Source organism: Pongo pygmaeus, chromosome 20 (genome assembly GCF_028885625.2).
Source record: "Pongo pygmaeus isolate AG05252 chromosome 20, NHGRI_mPonPyg2-v2.0_pri, whole genome shotgun sequence".
Classification (NCBI taxonomy): Eukaryota; Metazoa; Chordata; class Mammalia; order Primates; family Hominidae; genus Pongo; species Pongo pygmaeus.
In genome coordinates, this window is record NC_072393.2 from 43122196 (window position 1) to 43143966 (window position 21771).

At 39.8% G+C, this 21771-nt stretch overlaps 1 protein-coding gene across 1 annotated transcript; it reads right to left on the bottom strand.

The window, feature by feature from the left end:
• Positions 1-3780: 3780 nt before the first annotated feature.
• On the bottom strand, positions 3781-21340 carry LOC129019597 (zinc finger protein 781-like). Its single transcript, XM_063657390.1, is given in 6 exon segments — positions 3781-4859; positions 13561-14507; positions 14509-14591; positions 14593-15002; positions 18662-18748; positions 21220-21340. Coding segments are annotated over 6 exon segments (1986 nt in total). The 3' UTR covers positions 3781-4521.
• Positions 21341-21771: the final 431 nt, after the last annotated feature.

The following is a 21771-nucleotide window of genomic DNA, read 5'->3' on the forward strand; positions in this document are numbered from 1 at the left end:
AATTGAATAGGACACCATGAAACGGGAGGGAGAGGCATTTTATTTTCTTCCACACCTGGACTTGGAATATTCTAACGAATGAGATTTGTTTTTTCCCCTTTGTTCCTAGATGAACTCTTGGATAAATTCAATGTCTCCAAGCATTCTTGGATAGTAAGTTTCTTTGATCTTTAGTTAAAAGATCAGCCTCATTTTCGTAGCTAAAAATACCTTTAGTAATAAAAATGTTCATTGTAATACTTCCTTTAAAATATTAAAAACTTTCTTCTTTCTCCTTGATGTCTTCTAGATATCTCAAGTTTTGGTTGAGTGAATATGTGGAGTATATGTACTAATTACGTCAATTATTTTCTCTTTAAAACCAAGTACATTTCTTTCATAAGTTTTTGTTTATCAAAGATTTATTGGTTTTCTTTGTACTTGTTGCTCTTTTTTAGAAATGTTCCAACAGATATGCTAAATGTTCATCGATTATTTTTTCAGTGGTTCAAACATCGGAGTAGAATATCTCTTCCATTTGGTGGCTCCAATTGGACTGTACAGTTGTCCTAAAATTTACCGTCATTGTTTTCCTGAGTTTGAGTCTTGTTTCTTAGAAATCAGCTAATTTTTGCTAAAGTTCTTTTCCAGTAAGTTCCTTAAGATGCATGTGTTAAAGCTGTTTTTTAGTTATGTCATGTTTGAAAATGTCTTTTTTTTTTTTTTTTTGAGATGGAGTCTCACTCTGTTGTCCAGGCTGGAGTACAGTAGTGCAATCTTGGCTCACTGCAACCTCTGCCTCCCCAGTTCAACCGATTCTCCTGCTTCAGCCTCCCGAGTAGCTGGGATTAAAGACGTGCACCACCACGCCTGGCTAATTTTTTTTTTTTTTTTTTTTTTTTGTAGTTTAAGTAGAGAGGGGTTTCACCATGTTGGCCAGGCTGATTTCCAACTCCTGACCTCGGGTGCTTCGCCAAAGTGTTGGGATTACAGGCGTGAGCCACGGCGCCGGGCCTGAAAATGTCTTTATCCTGCCTTCACACTTTGCCTAGATTCAGAATTTGGAGGCCTCACTTCACAGTGTTTTAGTAGCTAATGTTGTCAAGTCTAATACCAATTGTTTTCTGTTCCTTTTTGATTTCATGTCCTGCTCCCACCAACGCCCAGATACTTACTGCCACCTGTAATCCACAATGCACTTACATTTCATAATTTATGCACTTGGCATGTATGTTTAAACATTTTTTTCTGCTGATTATAGGTCAGCACTTTCAGTTTATAGGTTTGAACATTTTTCTTCCTCTTTTTCTTTTTTGACAGTCCTCTATCCTGAATTTTTGTTCTCTTGTCCTGGAATTTGTATTTCATGGAAGGACTTTTCATGACTTGTATGTTTTGTCTCCTATTTTTTCTCTTTTTCTTTTTCTCTTACTTTGGGAAATTTTGTTGAATTTACAGTACAATTGTATTTATTTTTAATTTGATAATCATTTCTAATTTCCAAGAGCTCCTTTATATTCTGTAATTTTTATTTCTTCATAGCCTTTTGTTTTTATTATGGATGCAATAAAACCTCTAATCTCTCAGAGGGTAATTACAGTAGTTTAAAGTTTTCTGGTGCTTTTTTTTTTTTTTATCTATTTTTGTCTTTTATATCCAAATCAAATTCCCCCTTTACAAAAAAGTTTGAATTTTTCTCTCCCTTTTTATACTGGATACTTCCCTGAAATGTGTGGTTATCCTTGCCTGTAGTCATGGCATGAAATCTTCTCAACCTGACTTCAGAGCCAGCCTTTTCACTGGGAGCTGTGAGCTGTTCTTTAGTTCCTCCTTAGAGGACAGTGAGTTAGTGATGTCTGAGACCTCAAAGACCTCTCAGAGGCCCACAGTTTTGAGTGTGGTTTTTCATTTAGTTTGCCTATGCCTCAGTTCTGTCTTTCTTTATGCCTTTCTTTATGCAGGTATACATCCTCTCTGGGTCATTTTATCCACAGATCACCCCCTACCCCAATTTAGTGTATTTGATTCCATAAGAGAGGAAAAGTAAAAAAGGTGAACAACCAGTTTGTGTTCAAACTTTCAACAAATCTGTTTCCAGATCCACATCTCTCCAGGGTCATGCTCTTTGGTGCCTGAGGTTTCAGGGATTTATGCATTGAATTGCCTCATTAATAGAAATCTGACTCCTAAGCCCTTTCATACCAGAATTCTTGGACTGTTCTCCTGTTTGTGTGTGTGTGTGTTTTTCGTTTTGTTTTGTTTTGTTTTTGCAGTCTCCCTCATTTTCTTTGGTTCTTACCTGTTAATACTTTTTATATTCCTTTACTTAATATATTCATTTTAATATTTTTTTTTGCAGAGGAGAAATGGGAAATCAAAGCATCTACTTACTCTGCTTATGGAGAAGCCTTTCATTACTCTTTTAAATAAGATTTTTGCTTTTACTGGACTTTTTTTCCTTACACCAGCTTATTTCTGTTAGTTACTGCTTTTGTTTTCTGTTTCATTAATTTCCACTTTTATCTTCATCAGTTTCTTCTGATGACTTCTCAGGGTTTATTTTCTACCTTTTTATTTACAGTTTCTATTCCTTTAAAATTCATCAGGTTGTATTCTGAAAAAAACCCTTGGTCTTAACTTCCAACTTGCTGAGAGATGTTCTCTAGCTGTTTCAGTATTTTCACTCCTTTTTTAGCTCAATTATTATTTTTTAAAATTAATTCTGAAAAATTACACAGATACACAAGAGAATATATAAATGTGTTTACAGTTGAATGAATGAAAATAATGAAAATAATTCTTGTACCGTAACTTCATAAAATATGAAGGTCTCTTAATATGTTTTTGGCTAATATTTACATAGGAAAAAATTTACACTCCTAAAACTCAATGCAAGATATTTTTTATTTTGAAATAATTTTGAACTTTCATTCTCCTATAGCCTTACCCCAGATTCACCAGTTGCTCATGCTTTTCCACATGTGCCTTATCATACTCTGTCCATATGTCTATTTTTCAGTGGACCACATGAGAGTAAATTCCAAACATCATACCCTTTACATCTAATTACTTAAGTGAGTCTCTCCCAAGCTCAAGGACATTTAGTTACTTAACCATAATTATTAAAATCAGGAAATTTAATATTACAAAAATCTAATGAATGCCGTTTATTATTTTACCAATTGTACCTGCAGTATTCTTGAATAGCACTTTCTTATTTGTCTAGAATTCATTGTATTATCACTGATTGAATTTGGCTTATAAGTATATTTAGTCTTTCATTTGGAGCAGTTCCTCAGTCTTTTTTGTCATTTATGACATTGATATTTTTGGAAAATACTGGCCATTTGTTTGGTAAAATATCCTTCAATTTGAGTTTTTCTAATGTTTCCTAATTATTAGATTCAGATTATGTATGCTTTGGCACCCATATACTGTACTACACTATACCATACTCTACTATATACACAGTGCTTTTCCATTTTATTTGATTTTTGAGATGGAGTTTTACTCTGTCACCCATGCTGGAGTGCAGCAGTGCAGTCTCGGCTCACTGCAACCTCCGCCTCCTGGGTTCAAGCGATTCTCCTGTCTCAGCTTCCCCAAGTAGCTGGGACTAAAGCCGCACGCCACCATGCCCAGCTAATTTTTGTATTTTTAGTAGACACAGGGTTTCGCCATGTTGGCCAGGCTGGTCTCAAACTCCTGACCTCAGGTGATCCTGAGGCCATCCTGGCCAACATGGTGAAACCCCGTCTCTACTAAAAATAAAAAAATTACCTGGGCATGGTGGCGCATGTCTGTAATCACAGCTACTTGGGAGGCTGAGGCAGGAGAATAGCTTAAACCAGGGAGTCGGAGGTTGCAGTGAACCGAGATCACGCCACTGCACTTAAGCCTAGCAACAGAGCGAGACTCCGTCAGAAAAAAAAGCAAAAATTAGCTGGTCGTGGTGGCACATGCCTGTAATCCCAGGTACCCAGGAGGCTGAGACAGGAGAATCACTTGAACCCAGGAGGCGGAGGTTGCAGTGAGCCAAGATTGCACCACTGTACTCCAGCCTGGGTGACAGAGCAAGACTCCATCTCAAAAAAAAAAGAGAGGATTGTTGACTCAAGAGTCATAGAAGTATGACCTGGCAGTCAGCATTTAGGGACTCGCAAGTGCTTGTGCATGGCCATAGTGTGGGGTGCATTTAGGGAGTGGGAGGGGAACTATAGGGGTAAACAAGGGCTAGATTTTCAAAGACCCTGAATGCCAAGCACAGGAACTTGAACTTCATTCTGTAAGTAATGGGGAGCAGGAATTAAACAGGGGAGGGGTAGGTTCATATTTATGCTTCAGAAAGATCACAATGGTCTTGATAGAGTGCGAAGTAGAGACAGGACCACTGGGCATCTAGATCATGGTTAGCCTGGGCATGGCTATCCCTGAGAACTTACAGGCTCTTGTCAGCCTCTTTAAATAAGCATGATGGCGTCACAGTCTTTGATCTGCAGATCTCTGAGGCTGCAGCATTTCCACTGGCATGAGGCTGGAACTTTAGTATATGGTCCACAGTTCGAGGTCCTCCAGCTGTATCTGTCTTTTCTTACTAAGTCCAGATGGACTCATCAGGATTGGTGATGTAAGAATTGGTCTGGCCCTTGATTTCTTCAAAGAAGTGATGTTTTCAGCACTTGAATGAAACCATAGAGAAGATCCCATTGTCCACCAGGTTCTGTTGGCTGCTGACCCTTTGCTGTTCCACTTGGCTCCTAAAGGAGAGACATGGCTGCCCACTGCCCCCTTGATGGACAGATGGGACTGGAGGTGTTCACTGGTAGTGTCTGGGCTGCTTCTGCAGTCTGTCTCACCCTCACTGGGATGTTCCTTGCTCACTGGAAGGGAGAGAAGAGCTGGTGAGATTATTTGGATGGCTTTCCATAGCTGGCTGTTGTCTCCAGAGCCTCACCCTCTGGTAATTGACTATTTAATATATTGCCTACTGAGACACCTTTAAAAGTCAAAGGAGGCTGGGCACAGTGACTCACGCCTGTAATCCCAACACTTTGGGAGGATCACTTGAGGTCAGGAGTTCAAGACCAGCCTGGCCAACATGATGAAACCCCATCTCTACTAAAAATACAAAAATTAGCCAGGTGTGGTGGCACACGCCTGTAATCCCAGCTACTCAGGAAGCTGAGGCACAAGAATCACTTGAGCCCAGGAGGTGGAGGTTGCAATGAGCCGAGATCGTGCCATTGCACTCCAGCCTGGGTGTCACAGGGAAACTCTGTCTAAAAAAAAAAAAAAAAAAAAAGTCAACGGAGATGCTGTCATTAACATGTGGACAGCAGGCATGGGCCAGACTGTCCCAGGCAAAGCAGGACATCAGGTCATCCTAGGCTTGCAGGACCATCACGTCTTCCCTCTTCCCCCGACTCACCCTAAACGCCATAACAACCAGAAACATTTCCGCAAACAACCACTCTTCATATTTGGAAATATTCAGAGGCCTTACCTGTCACGTGGAGATAATATTAGTGCCTATTGCATGGGTAAATCATGGGGCTGTTGTAAGGTTAAGTTACTTAATATATGTCAGGCATTGGGAACCGTGTGCAAAGACACACACAGTATACATTCAAGGATACTCATTGCAATAGCAGAAGTCTGAAAGCATCCTACAATTATCAATGGGTCACTCGTTATAAAAATTGGATACCTTTGTGCATTGGATTATAATTATCTAGGATAACTGTATGTTTGTATTTGTTGAGGACAGTCCTGGTTTATGTCCTTGTCCTGGAGTAAATGATATCACCCACTTTCACTCTCAAAAGCATACTGCTTTGAATGTTACATAATCTGGTTACTCTTTAGGTCTATACATATATAAAATTGTCTCTAAGAGGCCGGGGGCCACACCTGTAATTCCAGCACTTTGGAAGGCTGAGACAGGCAGATCACTTGAGGTCAGGAGTTCAAGACCAGCCTGGCCAACATAGTGAAACCCCATCTCTACTAAAAACACAAAAATTAGTCAGATGTGGTGGTACATGCCTGTAATCCCAGCTACTCAGGAGGCCGAGGCAGGAGAATTGCTTGAACCTGGGAGGCGGAGGTTGCAGCGAGCTGAGATCATGCCACTGCACTCCAGCCTGGGGGACAGAGTGAGACCCTCTCTCTCTCTCTCAAAAAAAAAAAAAAAAAGTCTCTAAGAGGCTGGGAGTGGTGGCTCATGCCTGTAATCCTAGCACTTTGGGAGGCCTAGGCAGGGGGATTGCTTGAGCTCAGGAGTTGGAGACCAGCCTGGGTAACATAATGAGATCCCATCTCTACAAAAAATTTTAAAAATTAGCTAGGCATGGTGGCATGCACCTGTAGTCCCAGCTACTCAGGAGGCTGAAGTGGGAGAATGGCTTGAGCCTAGGAAATTGAGGCTGCAGTGAGCTGTAGTCATGCCACTGCACTCTAGCCTAGGTAATAGAGTGAGACCCTGTCTCAGAAATAGAAAAATAAAAATAAAATAGTCGCTAAGAAAGTTTAATATGGGAATTGAATAACAATTGTTTAAGTAAAAAAAAAAAAACTAGAAATGTGCAAAAAATAGGAAGTATACTTAGATGCATACATGTGCTTGTGTGCAGATGGGATATCTGGAATGAGATGCAAGAAAATGATTAAGTGGATTTCTGGGACTGGGGTAGAACTGAAGGACTGGTCAGAACAGGAGAGAAACTTACTTTTAATAGGACACCCTTTTTAACAGTTTGATTTGCTTTTGAAAAGAACTATGAACATGTGTTACCTTTTCACCAACTATAAAATTATTATTATTATTATTATTACTAAGTATATGGAGAGGGGTCTTGACAGGAATCTGGTGTACCGTCCTGTTCCATGAATTTTCCATCCCAGAAGCCCCATGGTCAGCTGGGCATTGCCAATCAATGGGATGCGGCCTGGTCCGGGGTCACTCTGATGCATCAGACATCTGCTTTTCTTCAATTACTACAGGGTTGCCTTTGAAGACAGACAGAATTTCCATGCAAGGTGCGAGATGCAGGACCAATGATAAGCCTTCTCTTGGAGTAGGAGATTGGGGCAGGTAGATCTCTGAGTGAGCTCATAAACAGAGTCCTGGTCTGTGAGTGCTGGTTTCTTCTACAGTGATCCGTCCCAGGACTGCTGTGACCCCTGTGGGGAAGGAGCCCGCACAGCTGGTGGTGTTGTCTGGAGTAGAATCCTGTGTGCCACTCTTCTCATTTTTGGATATATCTACTAAACCTCGTTTTAATAGCAAGACATTGAGCTGCTGACAACCCATAAAAGGTACAGCCTTGGCCGGGCACAGTTGCTCACGTCTGTAATCCCAGAACTTTGGGAGGCCAAGGCAGGTGGGTCACCTGAGGTTAGGAGTTTGAGACCAGCCTGGCCATTATGGTGAAACCCCATCTCTACTAAAAATACACAAATTAGCCAGGCATAGTGGCAGGTGCCTGTAATTCCAGCTACTCAGGAGGCTGAGGCAGGAGAATAGTTTGAACCCGGGTGGCGGAGGTTGCAGTGAGCGAAGATCGTGTCACTGCACTCCAGCCTGGGTGACAGAGTAAGCCTCCATCTCAAAAAAAAAAAAAAAAAAAAGGTACAGCTGTACCCTGCAGGATGTCAGTATGTTAGTAAATTCTTTGACTTGATTTCTCAAGTGGCTACAGAGTAGGGCAGAAATTGCCCTACCTGTTTCACAGAACTGAGGCCCAGACATTTTCAGGGCAGAATTGCAGGTAGAAGAATGGCAGAGCTTGTTGGCTGAGACTTCCCTAGGAGAGGTGTTGCCTGTGCTGGGGACTTGGTGGTGTGGAAGCAGTTGGGGATTTCACTGTGAGATTGAAGTGAAGTCATTATTGAGTCATGAATGGAGTGTAAGTGTGGCTTGTACCTGTACATGCCAGACCTGGCAAGAGTCTCCGGTCCAGTTGCAGGGGTGCCATAAGCAGTGAACAGCCTTTGGCCATGAGGTCCCATTTTTTCCCCTTTCCCAGGTTGTTGGTGATGGGGTTAACTGGACCCAAGATGATGAGAGAGAAGGGAAGCAGGTCCGAGCCACACTCAGAGCTTTGACATCTGGAGCTCAAAAGATGTGGGACTGTGTGTGCCTCCGTGTAGGGCGGGCTCCCTTTAAGCTGAAGCTCTTGGTTTACGATTGGGCATATCAATTAACTTGACCCAGACAAGGTGAATCTCAGAGGTTTATTTTGGAATGCCAGGCAAAGGTGCTCTCCCTCTTGTACTAGAGGGGATATGTCCAGATAGGAGGCCTGGAACTGATGCAGTCATGAGGAAATTAGCCTCAAGCCAAAGCCAAAACACTGGCAAAGGGAGAGCTGAGTGTTCAGTGTTGAAATCTGATGACATAGTGAACATCTTGATCATGCCATACCTGAAGCTCCATTTATCTTTGGACTTTTCAGTTACAAAAGCCAAAAAAAAAAGTCATTAATTTTTTTTCTAAATGAACTATTTTTTACAACGGTTTTAGATTTATATAAGATACAAAGATATGACAATTTCATATGCCCACACCCGGTTTCCCCTAGTAGTAACACTTACCTTAATATGATACATTTGTTACAATTAACCAATACTGTCAGGGAACAGGGCCCATGCCTGTAATTCCAGTGCTTTGGGAAGCTGAAGCAGGACAATAACGTGAGGCCAGGAGTTTGAGACCAGCCTGGGCAACATAGCAAGACCCTTCACTACAAAAAAATATTTTTTAATTAGCCCGGCATGGCTGGTGCTGTGGCTCATGCCTGTAATCCCACGACTTTGGGAGGCTGAGGTGGGTAGATCACCTGAGGCAAGAAGTTTGAGATGAGCCTGGACAACATAGCAAGACCTTGTCTCTACTAAAAATACAAAAACAACAGCTGGGCATGGTGACATGCACCTGTGGTCTCAGCTACTCGGAAGGCTGAGGCAGGCGGATTGCTTGATCCCAGGAGGTGGAGGTTGCAGTGAGCTGAGATTGTGCTACTGCACTCCAGCCTGGGTGACACAGCAAGACTCTGTCTCAAAAAATAAAAAATTAGACATGGTGGCATGTACATGTACCTGTAATCCCAACACTTTGGGAGGCTGAGGTGGGCAGATCACAAGGTCAGGAGTTTGAGACCAGCCTGGCCAATACAGTGAAATCCATCTCTAATAAAAATACAAAAATTAGCCAGGCATGGTGGTGGGCACCTGTAGTCCCAGCTACTGGGGAGGCTGAGGCAGGAAAATTGCTTGAACCCGGGGGAAGGAGGTTGCAGTGAGCCGAGATCACACCACTGCACTCTAGCCTGGGTGACAGAGCGAGAGTCCATCTCAAAAAAAAAATTTTTAAGTATGACATAGTGTTTACCAAGCAAATTTGGAAGGAACAGGTAATCATCATTAAATGTTTATCAATTATTTCTATAAGATTAAATTACCTTTTCCAAAAATGGACAATGGTAGCATCCCAAAATTCTATGATACACTTTTATGTCTTTTGTGTCTTTTTGTGAAGCTAGCTATAAAAATTACCAGTAATCAATGAAAATGAGAAGACAAGGAAAGAAAAATGAATATAGAATAGGCAACTTAAATGAAAATTACATAAAAGCATTGATAGACATAAACCTTGTCAGTAATTCCAAAAGTGAGTGGACTGTTATAGTTGAAATTTTTTTTTAATTAGAAAATACTAATCTGGGCCGGGCGCAGTGGCTCACACCTGTAATCCCAGCACTTTGGGAGGCCGAGGCAGGCGGATCATGAGGTTAGGAGTTTGAGACCAGCCTGGCCAACATGGTGAAACCCCATCTCTACTAAAAATACAAAAATTAGCGGTTTTGATAATTACAGTTTCAAAGTATCTTCCCACAAAACACTTAGTAATTAAAAAGGGGAATATGATACTTTTAGAATGGACAAACCTGGTCAACAATACTTTAATCAAGAGATACAAGTTAGCATCACTGACGCCCTAATGTGATGCACTATTAATAAAAAGGGAAAGGCTGGGGCATGGTGGCTCATGCCTGTAATCCCAGCACTTTGGGAGGCCGAGGCAGGCAGATTACCTGAGGTTAGGAGTTTGAGACCATCCTGGCCACTATGGCAAAACCTCGTCTCTACTAAAAATACAAAAATTAGCTGGGCGTGGTGGCGTGCACCTGTATGTAGTCCCAGCTACTCGGGAGGCTGAGGCAGGAGAATTGCTTGAACTGGGAGGCAGAGGTTGCAGTGAGCCGAGATCGCACCACTGTACTCCAGCCTGGGTGACAGAGCAAAACTCCCTCTCAAAAATAAAATAAAATAAAATGGAAAAGCACTGTGTATATAGTACAGTATGGTATAATGTAATACAGTATATGGGTGCCAAAGCATACATAATCTGAATTTAATCATTAGGAAACATTAGAAAAGCTCAAATTGAAGGATATTTTATAAAACAAATGGCCAGTATTTTCCAAAAATGTCAATGTCATAAACGACAAAAAGACTGAGGAACTGCTCCACCATGCCCGGCCAAAAAAACTTTTAATAGAGTTGAGGTCTCACTATCTTGCCCAGGCTGGTATCAAGCTCCTGCCCTCAAACAATACACCAGCCATGGCTTCCCAAAGCACTGGAATTACAAGTGTGAGCTACCATGCCTGGCCTAAGTAATAGCTTTTAAAGGTAATTATCTTTTATTAATTTTTCAATGTTTTTGAAGGGATAATTTTTTTTTAAAGACCTTTCTAAAGGTCTTTCCCCATATCTAACATTCATGGGGTTTCTGATTAGTATGACTTATTTGATACTGAGTTAACTGAAAGTTATGACCAAAGTCTCTGCCACATTCCTTATATTCTCTGCATTTCTTTCCAGTGAAATTTCTCTGTTTCATATGATTTGTGCAAAATATAAAGGTGTTCCCACACATTTCATTAAGCTTATCACTGGCATGGATTCTTCCTTGTGGAGTAAAGTTTTCACATTTTGGCTTCATTCAAACTTTCTGTAGCTTCAAGTTTGGCTTCATTCAAATTTTCTATACCTTAATGAACCAACTAGAAACATTTACATATTCCTGTAAAATGAAGTTTACCATAGATATCTTAAACTTAATTGAAATACTAAACAAAATATTTCATACTATTAAAAATGCCCATAAAATTTCCATGTTCCCATTTGCACTGATGCATTTATGTCATTTTTCTTACTCATCTCAATCATAACTGGCAAATCTAGTCTATATTACTGGTTATTTCAAACCACTTTTAGATAAAGTCCACTTTCTGTTTAGCTCATTAATTTTTCTTTTTAAGTAATCCATTCAAATTCAAATTCATTGAATAAACAGATGATTTGTGTAATACGTTTCCAGCGTCAATTTTGGGTTTGTTACTTTTCTGCTTGAATGTTTATTTATTCAAATGAGCCACATACCTCAGGTTTTATTATGCAACACTCTCACTATCTTTCATATCTAAATAGCCTGTTATTTCAGATTACATTTTTCACTTAATCCAAGAACTATATATGGTGGTGTTTATAAACTGCAAATTTTTAAAATTCACCTTTTGTATCTACTTGTCTTATTTGTTTGTTTTTTGAGATAAAGTCTCACTCTGTCGCCCAGGCTGGAGTGGAGTGGTGAGATCTCGGCTCACTGCTACCTCCATCTCCCAGGCTGAAGCAATTCTCCTGCCTCAGCCTCCCGAGTAGCTGGGACTACAACTGCCCACCACCATACCCACCTAATTTTTGTATTTTTAGTAGATATGGGGTTTTGCCGTGTTGGCCAGGCTGGTCTCGTTTTTTTTTTTTTTTTTTTTTTTTGAGACAGTCTTGCTCTGTTACCCAGGCTGGAGTGCAGTGGCACAATCTCAGCTCACTGCAAACTCCGCCTCTCAGGTTCACACCATTCTCCTGCCTCAGCCTCCCGAGTAGCTGGGACTACAGGCACCAGCCACCACGCTTGGCTAATTTTTTGTATTTTTAGTAGAGATGGGGTTTCACTGTTAGCCAGGATGGTCTTGATCTCCTGACCTCGTGATCCACCCACCTCAGCCTCCCAAAGTACTGAGATTACAGGCGTGAGCCACCGCGCCCGCCCTGGCCAGGCTGGTCTCGAACTCCTGACCTAAAGTGATCCACCTGCCTCGGCCTCCCAAAGTGCTAAGATTAGAGGCATGAGCCACCACACCCAGCCTGTCTTGAGTTACTGTCAGAAAATGTACACTGCTTTTTGAAACTTGCTTCAGATATATCACTTCTCATATCAACTTTACTCTAAAAAATTTACTTACTATATCCATTCAGTGTTTCCAGAGTGAATTTTCTGATTCAACTAAAATAAATTTAAATGAGTGTTTCCTCATACTCACTATATTCTAATAATTTTCATTCCAGAATAAATTATCATAGATTTGCAATCAGAGAAATTGTGATGGTGGATTTCATTATATTAATAAAATCTGCATAATTAAATGTTCTTATATAAATATTCCAAGAGTGGTAATGAAGGTGATAATCATGACAGCCAATATTTACTGAATAGTTTCTATTTGCCAATAACTATTCCAAAAGTCTTTGGATAAACTCATTTAATCTTCACAATAACCTTATCACAATGTAAGAAATGTGTAATCTGAAGTATACAGTTTAAATTACTTGGTAATAAAACAGACGTGGAAACTGGTGAAAGTATAATGATGCTGAAAAAGATTCATATTATAGATAGAAGCTTTTCTACATTCACAAAGTCAACATGATTATTCTCTATATGCTATTCTTTATGATAAGTCAAATATTTTAGTGGTAATGATGTTTTTATTAATAATTGATATTCTATTTTTCCCATATAAATTCTGATGCTTAATAAATTGTGAAAATTGTGAATTATGAGGCAAAAAAATTCACACAGTCACTGGATTTTCTTCACTTACAAATTGTTTGCTATTCCATAATTGATAATTTCAAAATCAAGGATTTCCTATATTAATCACACTATACATTATATAATGTTGAGTATATTGTGAGAGTAGATCTTTACACATATCTGGCTTTCATAAGGCTTCTCACTGGTACAAATTCTGTTATGAAAAAGTATACCTGAGGGACAGGTAAAAGTGTTTCCCACATTTCTTATATTTCTGAAGTTTCTCTGCAATGTGAATTTGGTGATGTTAGATAAGGATTGTTAAATAAAAAGATGCTATTCAAATACATAAGATTTATCCCTTCATGTATGTATTCTCTGGTGCTTTTTCACCTGTGAAAGACAAGAAGAGGCCTTCTCACATTCATTACATTTATAGGGTTTCTCACCAGTATGACCTCTTTGATGTTGAGTAAGATGTGCCCTCTGCCTAAAGGCCTTCCTACATTCCTACATTCAAAGGGTTTCTCACCAGTGTGAATTCTTTGGTGTTGAATAAAAGTTGAACAATCAATAAAGGATTTTCTACATTCTTTACACTGATACGTTTTCTCACCAGTGTGAATTCTCTGATGTCCATTAAAGTAGGAAACAAGCAAAGGCCTTCCCACATTCCTTAAACTCATAAGGTTTCTTACCAGTATGAATTCTTTGATGTTGAGTAAGATGGGCTCTCTGCTTCAAGGCCTTGCTGTATTCCTGACATTCATAGGGTTTCTCATTAGTATGAGTTCTATAGTGTTGAATAAACGTTGAATAACAAAGGAAAGCTTTTTTACAATCTTTACATTCATAGGGTTTGTCACCAGTGTGAATTCTCTGATGTTTATTCAAGTTTGAAAGCCAAGTAAAGGTCTTTCCACATTCCTTACACTCATAGGGTTTCACACTGGTATGAGTTCTTTGATGTTGAGTAAGAGTTGGATAATTATTAAAAACCTTCCCACATTCTTTACACTGATAGGGTTTCTCTCCTTTGTGAATTCTCTGATGTCTATTAAAATCAGAAAAACAAATGAAGGCATTCCCACATTCATTTACATTCATAGGGTTTCTCCCCACTGTGAATTCTCTGATGTCTCATTAGATGTGCACTCTGCTTGAAGGCCTTCTTGCATTCCTGACATTCATAAGGTTTTTCATTAGTATGTGTTCTCTGATGTTGAACAAGTGTTGAACAGGAGACAAAAGCCTTCCCACACTGCTTACGTTCATAAGGCTTCTCACCAGTGTGAATTCTCTGGTGTTGAATAAGAGCTGAACAACTGTTAAAGGCTTTACCACGTTCTTTACATTCATACAGTTTTTCACCAGTGTGAATTCTCTGATGTCTGTTAAAATCAGAAACACAAGTGAAAGCCTTCCCACATTGCTTACACTCACATGGTTTCTCACCAGTACGAATTCTTTGATGTTGAGTAAGATGTGCACTTTGCCTAAAAGCCTTTTTACATTCCTGACATTCATAAGATTTCTCATTAGTATGAGTTCTCTGGTGTTGAATAAGTGTTGAGCAATTATTGAATGCTTTGCCACATTCCTTACATTCAAAGGACTTCTCACCAGTGTGAATTCTCTGATGCCAGAGTTGAGCGATTGTTAAATGCCTTCCCACATTTTTTACATTCGTTAAGTCTCTGACCAGTGTGAATTTTCCGATGTCTATTAAAATCAGAAACAGAAGCAAAGGCCTTCCAACATTGCTTACATTTATAAGGTTTCTCACCAGTATGAATTCTTTGATGTCGAATAAGATGTGTACTCCACCTAAACGTCTTTCCACATTCCAGACATTCATAGGGTTTCTCATTAGTGTGAGTTCTCTTATGTTGAATCAATGTTGAACAACAGATAAACACTTTCCCACATTCTTTGCATTCCTATGGTTTCCCACCAGTGTGAATTCGATTATGTTGGGTAAGGTGGGCACGCTTTTTAAAGGGCTTTCCACATATCTGACATTCATAGGGTTTCTGATTAGCATGACTTATTTGATATTGAATTAGTTGAAAGTTACAAGCAGTCTCTGCCACATTCTTTAAATACATTGCATTTCTTTGAATTAAAATTTGTCTGATGTTTCATATGATTTGTGCAAAATACAGAGGTGTTCCCACACATTTCATCAAGCTTGTCACTGATATGAATTCTTCCCTGTTGAGTAACATTTTCACATTTTTTTTGTTCATAGAGTTTCTTTCCAGTATGAATTATTTGATTTAGAAGAAAATATGTAGGCTGGATGAATTCAGATAATATTTTTTCAAATGGCACAGTTACATGCCTGAAACATTCCTCTGTAGTTTCCTGTTGTCTCTCAAAGAGTCCTTTGCATTTCCAATCATTTCCCAAAAAAGATTCCTCAAGGCAAGAACTTCTGACTCTTTCTATTATTTTCGATTTTAATGATTCCTTTTAAAAAGTGCCATTCTTAAGACGTAACTCCTTGGTCTCATACCTAGACAGCATATCTGAAAGAAAATAAACATCACGTTTTCCTCTTTTATGAGAAATAAAACTGCATAGAAGCAGTCAAACAGATAATAATGCCCTTAAGCAAGAAATGGCTTAGATAACTTTTAAATCTTGGCATTTAATTTGCAGAAAAAATTTGTTGGAATGGCTATATTAATATCAGATGAAACAGACTTCAAGTTACTCTATATTATCAAAGATAATTTTCTCATAATGATAAAAGAGTTATAATAACTCATCAGGAAGAGTTGGCAATGTGTAAGTGCAGAATAACAGAGCCTGAAAATATATGAAGCAAAAATTGACAAAAGTAAAGCAGAAAATAGATAATACTACAATCATAGTTGGAGATTTTGCAACCATCTCTCAATAACTGATAGAACGACTGGAACATCCCCCTCCCCCAGAAAATTAGTAAAGTAATAGAGGATATAAGTAACACTGTCCACCACCTTCAACTAGTTGATATATACAAAACACAATATCAAAAACTGCAGAATGTACATTCTCTTCAAACACCTATACACATTCAAAATAGACCATATGCTGGGACATTAAACAAGTCTCAATACACTAAAAAGGATCAATGTCACACAGAATATTTTCTTTGATCACAATGGAACTCAGTTTGAAATTATTAAAATATCTGGAACCTGTCCCCCAATACTTGAAAACTAAACAATACACATGGAAATTAGAAAATACTTAGAAATGAACAATATAAAAGTATAGCACACCAAAATGTATGTTATATGGCTAAGGTAACATTTATAGTGAAACCTATAGCTTTAAATGCTTATATTAGAAAAGAAAAACGTATAAAATAAACAACCTAAGGTTTTACTGCAAGACAGTAGATAAAGAAGAGCAAAGCTGGCCAGGCAAGGTGGCTCATGTCTGTAATCCCAGCACTTTGGGAGGCCGAGGCAGGTGGATCATGAGGTCATGAGTTCGAGACCAGCCTGGCCAACATGGTAAAACCCCGTCTCCACTAAAAATACAAAAATTAGCCGAGCGTGGTGGTGGGTGCCTGTAATCCCAGCTACTCAGGAGGCTGAGGCAGGAGAATCGCTTAAACCCAGGAGGTGGAGGTTGCAGTGAGCCGAGATCGTGCCATTGCATTCCAGCCTGGGCAACAAAAGCAAAAACTCCATCTCAAAAAAAAAAAAAAAAGCAAAGTAAATCTACAATTAGTAGAAGTAAAGAAATAATAAGGATAAGAGCAGAAATCAATGAATGAGAAAACTGACCATAACAGATAATTAATAGTCAAAAACTGGTTTATGGAATAGATCAGCAAGCTTGATAAACTTTGGAGCCAAACTACCAATAAAAAACAAGAAGAAAAACACAAATATCAGGAACAAAAAGGGGTTTCTAATTATAAATCCTACATAAATAATAAAAGTAATAAACAGATAATTACATAAGAAAATATTATGAACCATTTAATATCCAGAAGTATAAGAAGTTAGTGAAAATGGACACATTCCTTGAAAGACACAAACTACCAAGGATCAGTCAAGAAGAAATAAGTAAAACAAGCCAGGTGCAGTGGTTCACATCTGTCATCCCAGCACTTTGGGAAGCCAAGACAGATGGATCACTTGAGCCCAGGACTTTGACACCAGGCTGGCCAACATGATGAAACCCCATCTCTACAAAAAATACAAAAATTAGCCCGGCATGGTAGTGTATGCCTGTAGTCCCAGGTACATGGGAGGTTGAGCCCAGAAAGTTGAGGCTGCAGTGAGATGTAATCATGCCACTGCACTCCAGCCTAAGTGACAGAGCAAGACCCTGGGAGTGAGGGAGGGATGCAGAGGGGGGAGGGATGGAGAGGGGGGAGGGATGGAGAGGGGGGAGGGATGGAGAGGGGGGAGGGATGGAGAGGGGGGAGGGATGGAGGGAGGGAGGGAGGGAAGGAGGGAAGGAAGGAAGGGAGGGAGGGACGGAGGGAAAGAAGGAGAGGGAGGGAGGGAAGGAAGGAAAGGAAAGAAGGAAAGGAAGGAAAGGAAGGAAGGAAGGAAATAGCTGTCTATCACTGAAGCTGAATTTATAGTAAAAACATTGCCCCAAGGACAAACATGGCCCAATGACTTTAACGGCAAATCCTATCAAATAGTCAAAGAAGAAATAATACCAATGCTACACAAAATCTTTTGGAGGACAGAAATGACTCACAGCTAATTACAGAAGCCCACCACTACCCTGCAACTAAAACCAAAAAAGCTTTCAAAAACTACAGATCTTCCTCATGAATGATCACACAAAAATCCGTTTAAAATAATAGCAAATAGAATCCAATAATATATATATTAAATCTATAACACAACATCCAATGGCATTTACCTCATGAACAAGTCAGCTTAGCATCTGAATATCAATTAATGTAATTCAACATATTAACATATTTTAAAAGTCAAATGACATGATCACTTGAATAAAAACAGAAAATACTCTTAACAAAATTCAACACAGAATCATCATAAAAATTCTTGCCAAACTAAAAACAGAAGGGAACTTACTTTCTCAAGTAAAGGACATCATTCAAAAATCTACAAGAAATATCATAGTCAGTAAAAAAAATATTGACTGGGCGCGGTGGCTCATGTTTATAATCCCAACACTTTGGGAGGCTGAGGTGGGCGGATCACTTGAGGTCAGGAGTTCGAGACCAGCCTGATCAACATGGTAAAACCCCATCTCGACTAAAAATACAAAAATTAGCTGGGCATGGTGGCACACGCCTGTAGTCCCAGCTACTCGGGAGGCTGAGGCGGGAGAATCACTTAAACCCAGGAGGCAGAGGTTGCAGTGAGCCAAGATCATGCCACCGCACTCCAGCCTGCGCAAGAGGGTGAGACTCTGTCTCATCATAATAAAGAAGTCTTTTTTCCTTAGATCAGAAGCAATGGGAGTGATTAATAGGTTTTTTATCTTAATTATGGTGATGGTTTCATAAGCAAACATGTACACGTATAAAGTATACCATTTGACACATCAAAATTTGTCAAACCATATACTTTATAACATAGCTGGTTCATTATAGGTCAATTATGCCTCAATACATCTGCTATAAAAAAAAAGTTCTTTGTAAATATTTGAAATACTTCCCATTTGTCAAACTTTTTCTCCCAAGACTTTGGGCCTCTGAGGGAAGGTTTCCACACAATATCTCAAACAAAAGACATCACCACTCTGACCAGTTTGGGCTTCCCTAAAATGCACTTCTGCTGGGAGTACCCCAACACCCTTACCCACCTGGATACCGTCCTGTTTTCCCAGCCATCCAGGGTTCTTTCCCTTGTTCCAATAGGGAAATCACTGATGGCTTAGAAATGGCAAGTCCTGCTCAAAGAAATAGGATATTAAAAATAAATAAGCCAAAAAATGTTCTTATTTAGAATTGGTTTAATCTAAAGCTAATTCAGGTTCCTCTGAAGACTGATGGAAACAGAAAATCATAATCTGGCAAACACCAGAGTAAATAACTACTGTCAGAGCCAGGTGTGGTGGCACACGCCAGTGGTCCCAGCTACTTGGGAGTCTGAGGCGGGAAGACTGCTTGAATCCAGGAGGTCAAGGGTATAGTGAGCCAAGATCACGCCACTGCACTGCAGCCTGAGTCACAGAGTAAGACCCTGTCTCAAAAAAATAATAACCATAACTGTTCTCTGCAGGAATCATTGATGAAACTAAAGTGATAAAAATGTCATGAGCAAGAGGGTATTTGTAGAGCCTCAAATTTCTTTACAAGTTACTTACTGATTGCAAAGGTACAAATAGTGGCTTTACTACGCGGAACCCTAGAGGATACCATTTCAAGCATCAAAACAAGATATTGTTTTTGATTGGCCATTATTTATGTCCTGATACAATGCACTGAAAAAGGCATCACTTCTGTAGTATTCTTCCCCAAAATACATAACTTTAAAGTAATCACAAACATATGGGTCAAGGCCGGGCGCGGTGGCTCATGCCTGTAATCCCAGCACTTTGGGAGGCTGAGGCAAGTGGATCACGAGGTCAGAAGATTGAGACCATCCTGGCTAACACAGTGAAACCCCATCTTTACTAAAAATACAAAAAAATTAGCCGGGCGTGGTGGCGGGCGCCTGTGGTCCCAGCTGCTTGGGAGGCTGAGGCTGGAGAATGGCATGAACCCGGGAGGCAGAGCTTGCAGTGAGCTGAGATCGCGCCACTGCACTCCAGCCTCGGCGACAGAGCAAGACTCCGTCTCAAAAAAAAAAAGGACAAATCTAAATCCAGGAATAATCTATGTAATAACAGGCCAGTACAGTTTAGAAGTGTTAATTAGGGTCATAAAAGAGAAAGAACATTTCCAAGATTGAAGAGGGCTACAGATACAAGACAACTAAATGCAATGTGGGATCCTGGATCAGTACAAATAGGATCCTGGATCAGTACCAGGGTAATTAATGACATTTGAAAAAAGGATATAGATAACTTAATAATATTATATCAATTTTACTTTTTGGTTTAGATGTTTGTACTATGCTTATGTAAATTGTTAGCATTAGGGAAAACTGACTGAAGAGTAGATGGACATTTGGCATACTGGTTAGTTCTAGCTCTTGAAATCATTTCAAAATAAAATGTTTTGGCCAGGCACGGTGGCTCATGCCTGTAATCCCAACACTTTAGGAGGCTGAGGCAGGCTGATCATGAGGTCAGGAGATCGAGACCATCCTAGCTAACACAGTGAAACCTCGTCTCTACTAAAAATACAAAAAATTAGCTGGGCGTGGTGGCACATGCCTGTAGTCCCAGCTACCTGGGAGGCTGAGGCAGGAGAATCGCTTGAACTCGGGAGGCGGAGATTGCAGTGAGCCAAGATTGCACCACTGCACTCCAGCCTGGGCAACAGAGCGAGACTCCGTCTCAAAAAAAAAAAAAAAAAAAAAAAGTTTGGCTGGGCATATTGGCTCACGCCTGTAATCTCAGCACTTTAGGAGGCCAAGGCAGGAGGATCACTAGAGGCCAGGAGTTCAAGATAAGCCTAGGCAACATGGCAAGACCATATCTCTACACAAATTTTAAAAATTAGCTGGGCACGGTGGCACACTTGTAGTCCCAGCTACATGGGAGGCAGAGGTGAGGGGATCACTTGAGCCCAGGAGTTTGAGGCTGCAGTGAGCCACAATCATACCACTGTACTGTAGCCTGGGTAACAGAGTGAGACCTTGACTCAAAATAATAATGATAATAATAAATAAAATAAAATTTTAAAATGGGCCCCAGAGAAGCTTTTGGATAAAAGAATGATGAAGACGTCAGAATACATTCACATTAAGCTGACCTAAGGAGCACAAGGAACAAAGAGACAAATGAGGCACAAAGGTCTTAGTTAAATTTAAATCTACGTGGGCTCTATCTCTACTTATTTGGGTAAGAAAAAGCAAGAAGCCTCAAGACAGAATCCATGCGTCTTCCTGTGAAATGTCAAATTCCTAGAATGTAGGTCTCAAACATAAACATACAGGGTTATGTGTTTTCCTAAATTTTAGATGAACCATCACATCTTAAATCCTACAGGTTATTATATAAATGTCCCTCGACCATCATCTAGCTCCTTAAAAATCAAGAAAAAACTCAGTTACGTAAGGAGCCCAGGGAAAGAGTGAAGGTCAGTGAAGAACAAGAAATACGAAGGTGCCTGAGAGTAGCAATCTATTCCAAGAAAACAAAATTCAAACCAGTTTTTTGGAACATGGAACAGAAATTTAGATATTTAATGCAGCCCCAGAATTCCCAGTGGAGAGAATATTTTCTGAATTACAGGGAACAGGTGATCTTACCCAGTGACACAAAGTTGCTGTAGTTCTCCAACATCACATCTCTGTACAAGTCTCTCTGAGCAGGGCCCAGGCATTCCCACTCTTCCTTAGAGAAATCTATAGCCGCATCCCTGAATGTCATCAATCCTTTAAAGGAAAAGTCCATTTAACATATGTAATAATAAAGAAAATATATTTTAGGTGAATGATAAGGATATAAAAAGGGATTTTCCTAGAAGGCATTCTATAGTAAGCAGTAGGTTGAAATTGGAAACTTATAACACAGGAGGGGGCAATAAGGAAATGAATACACACATATTGTTGAGCAGTCCTGTGCTGTGAGGTGGATACAACATCCTGCCACTGTGGGAAATTTCTATTAATCAGAATGTGTTGAGAAGCCAACAGTGTAAAACAATGTAAGTTGAAACTGGGCCAGGAGCAGTGGCTCTTGCCTGTAATCCCAGCACCATGTTTTATTTCTCCTAATTTGAAGGAACTTAAAAGGCTGAAATGCAAAGATGACACTGAGAAACCTGATCTTGAATCACTAAGGCAACAGCCTGACAAATT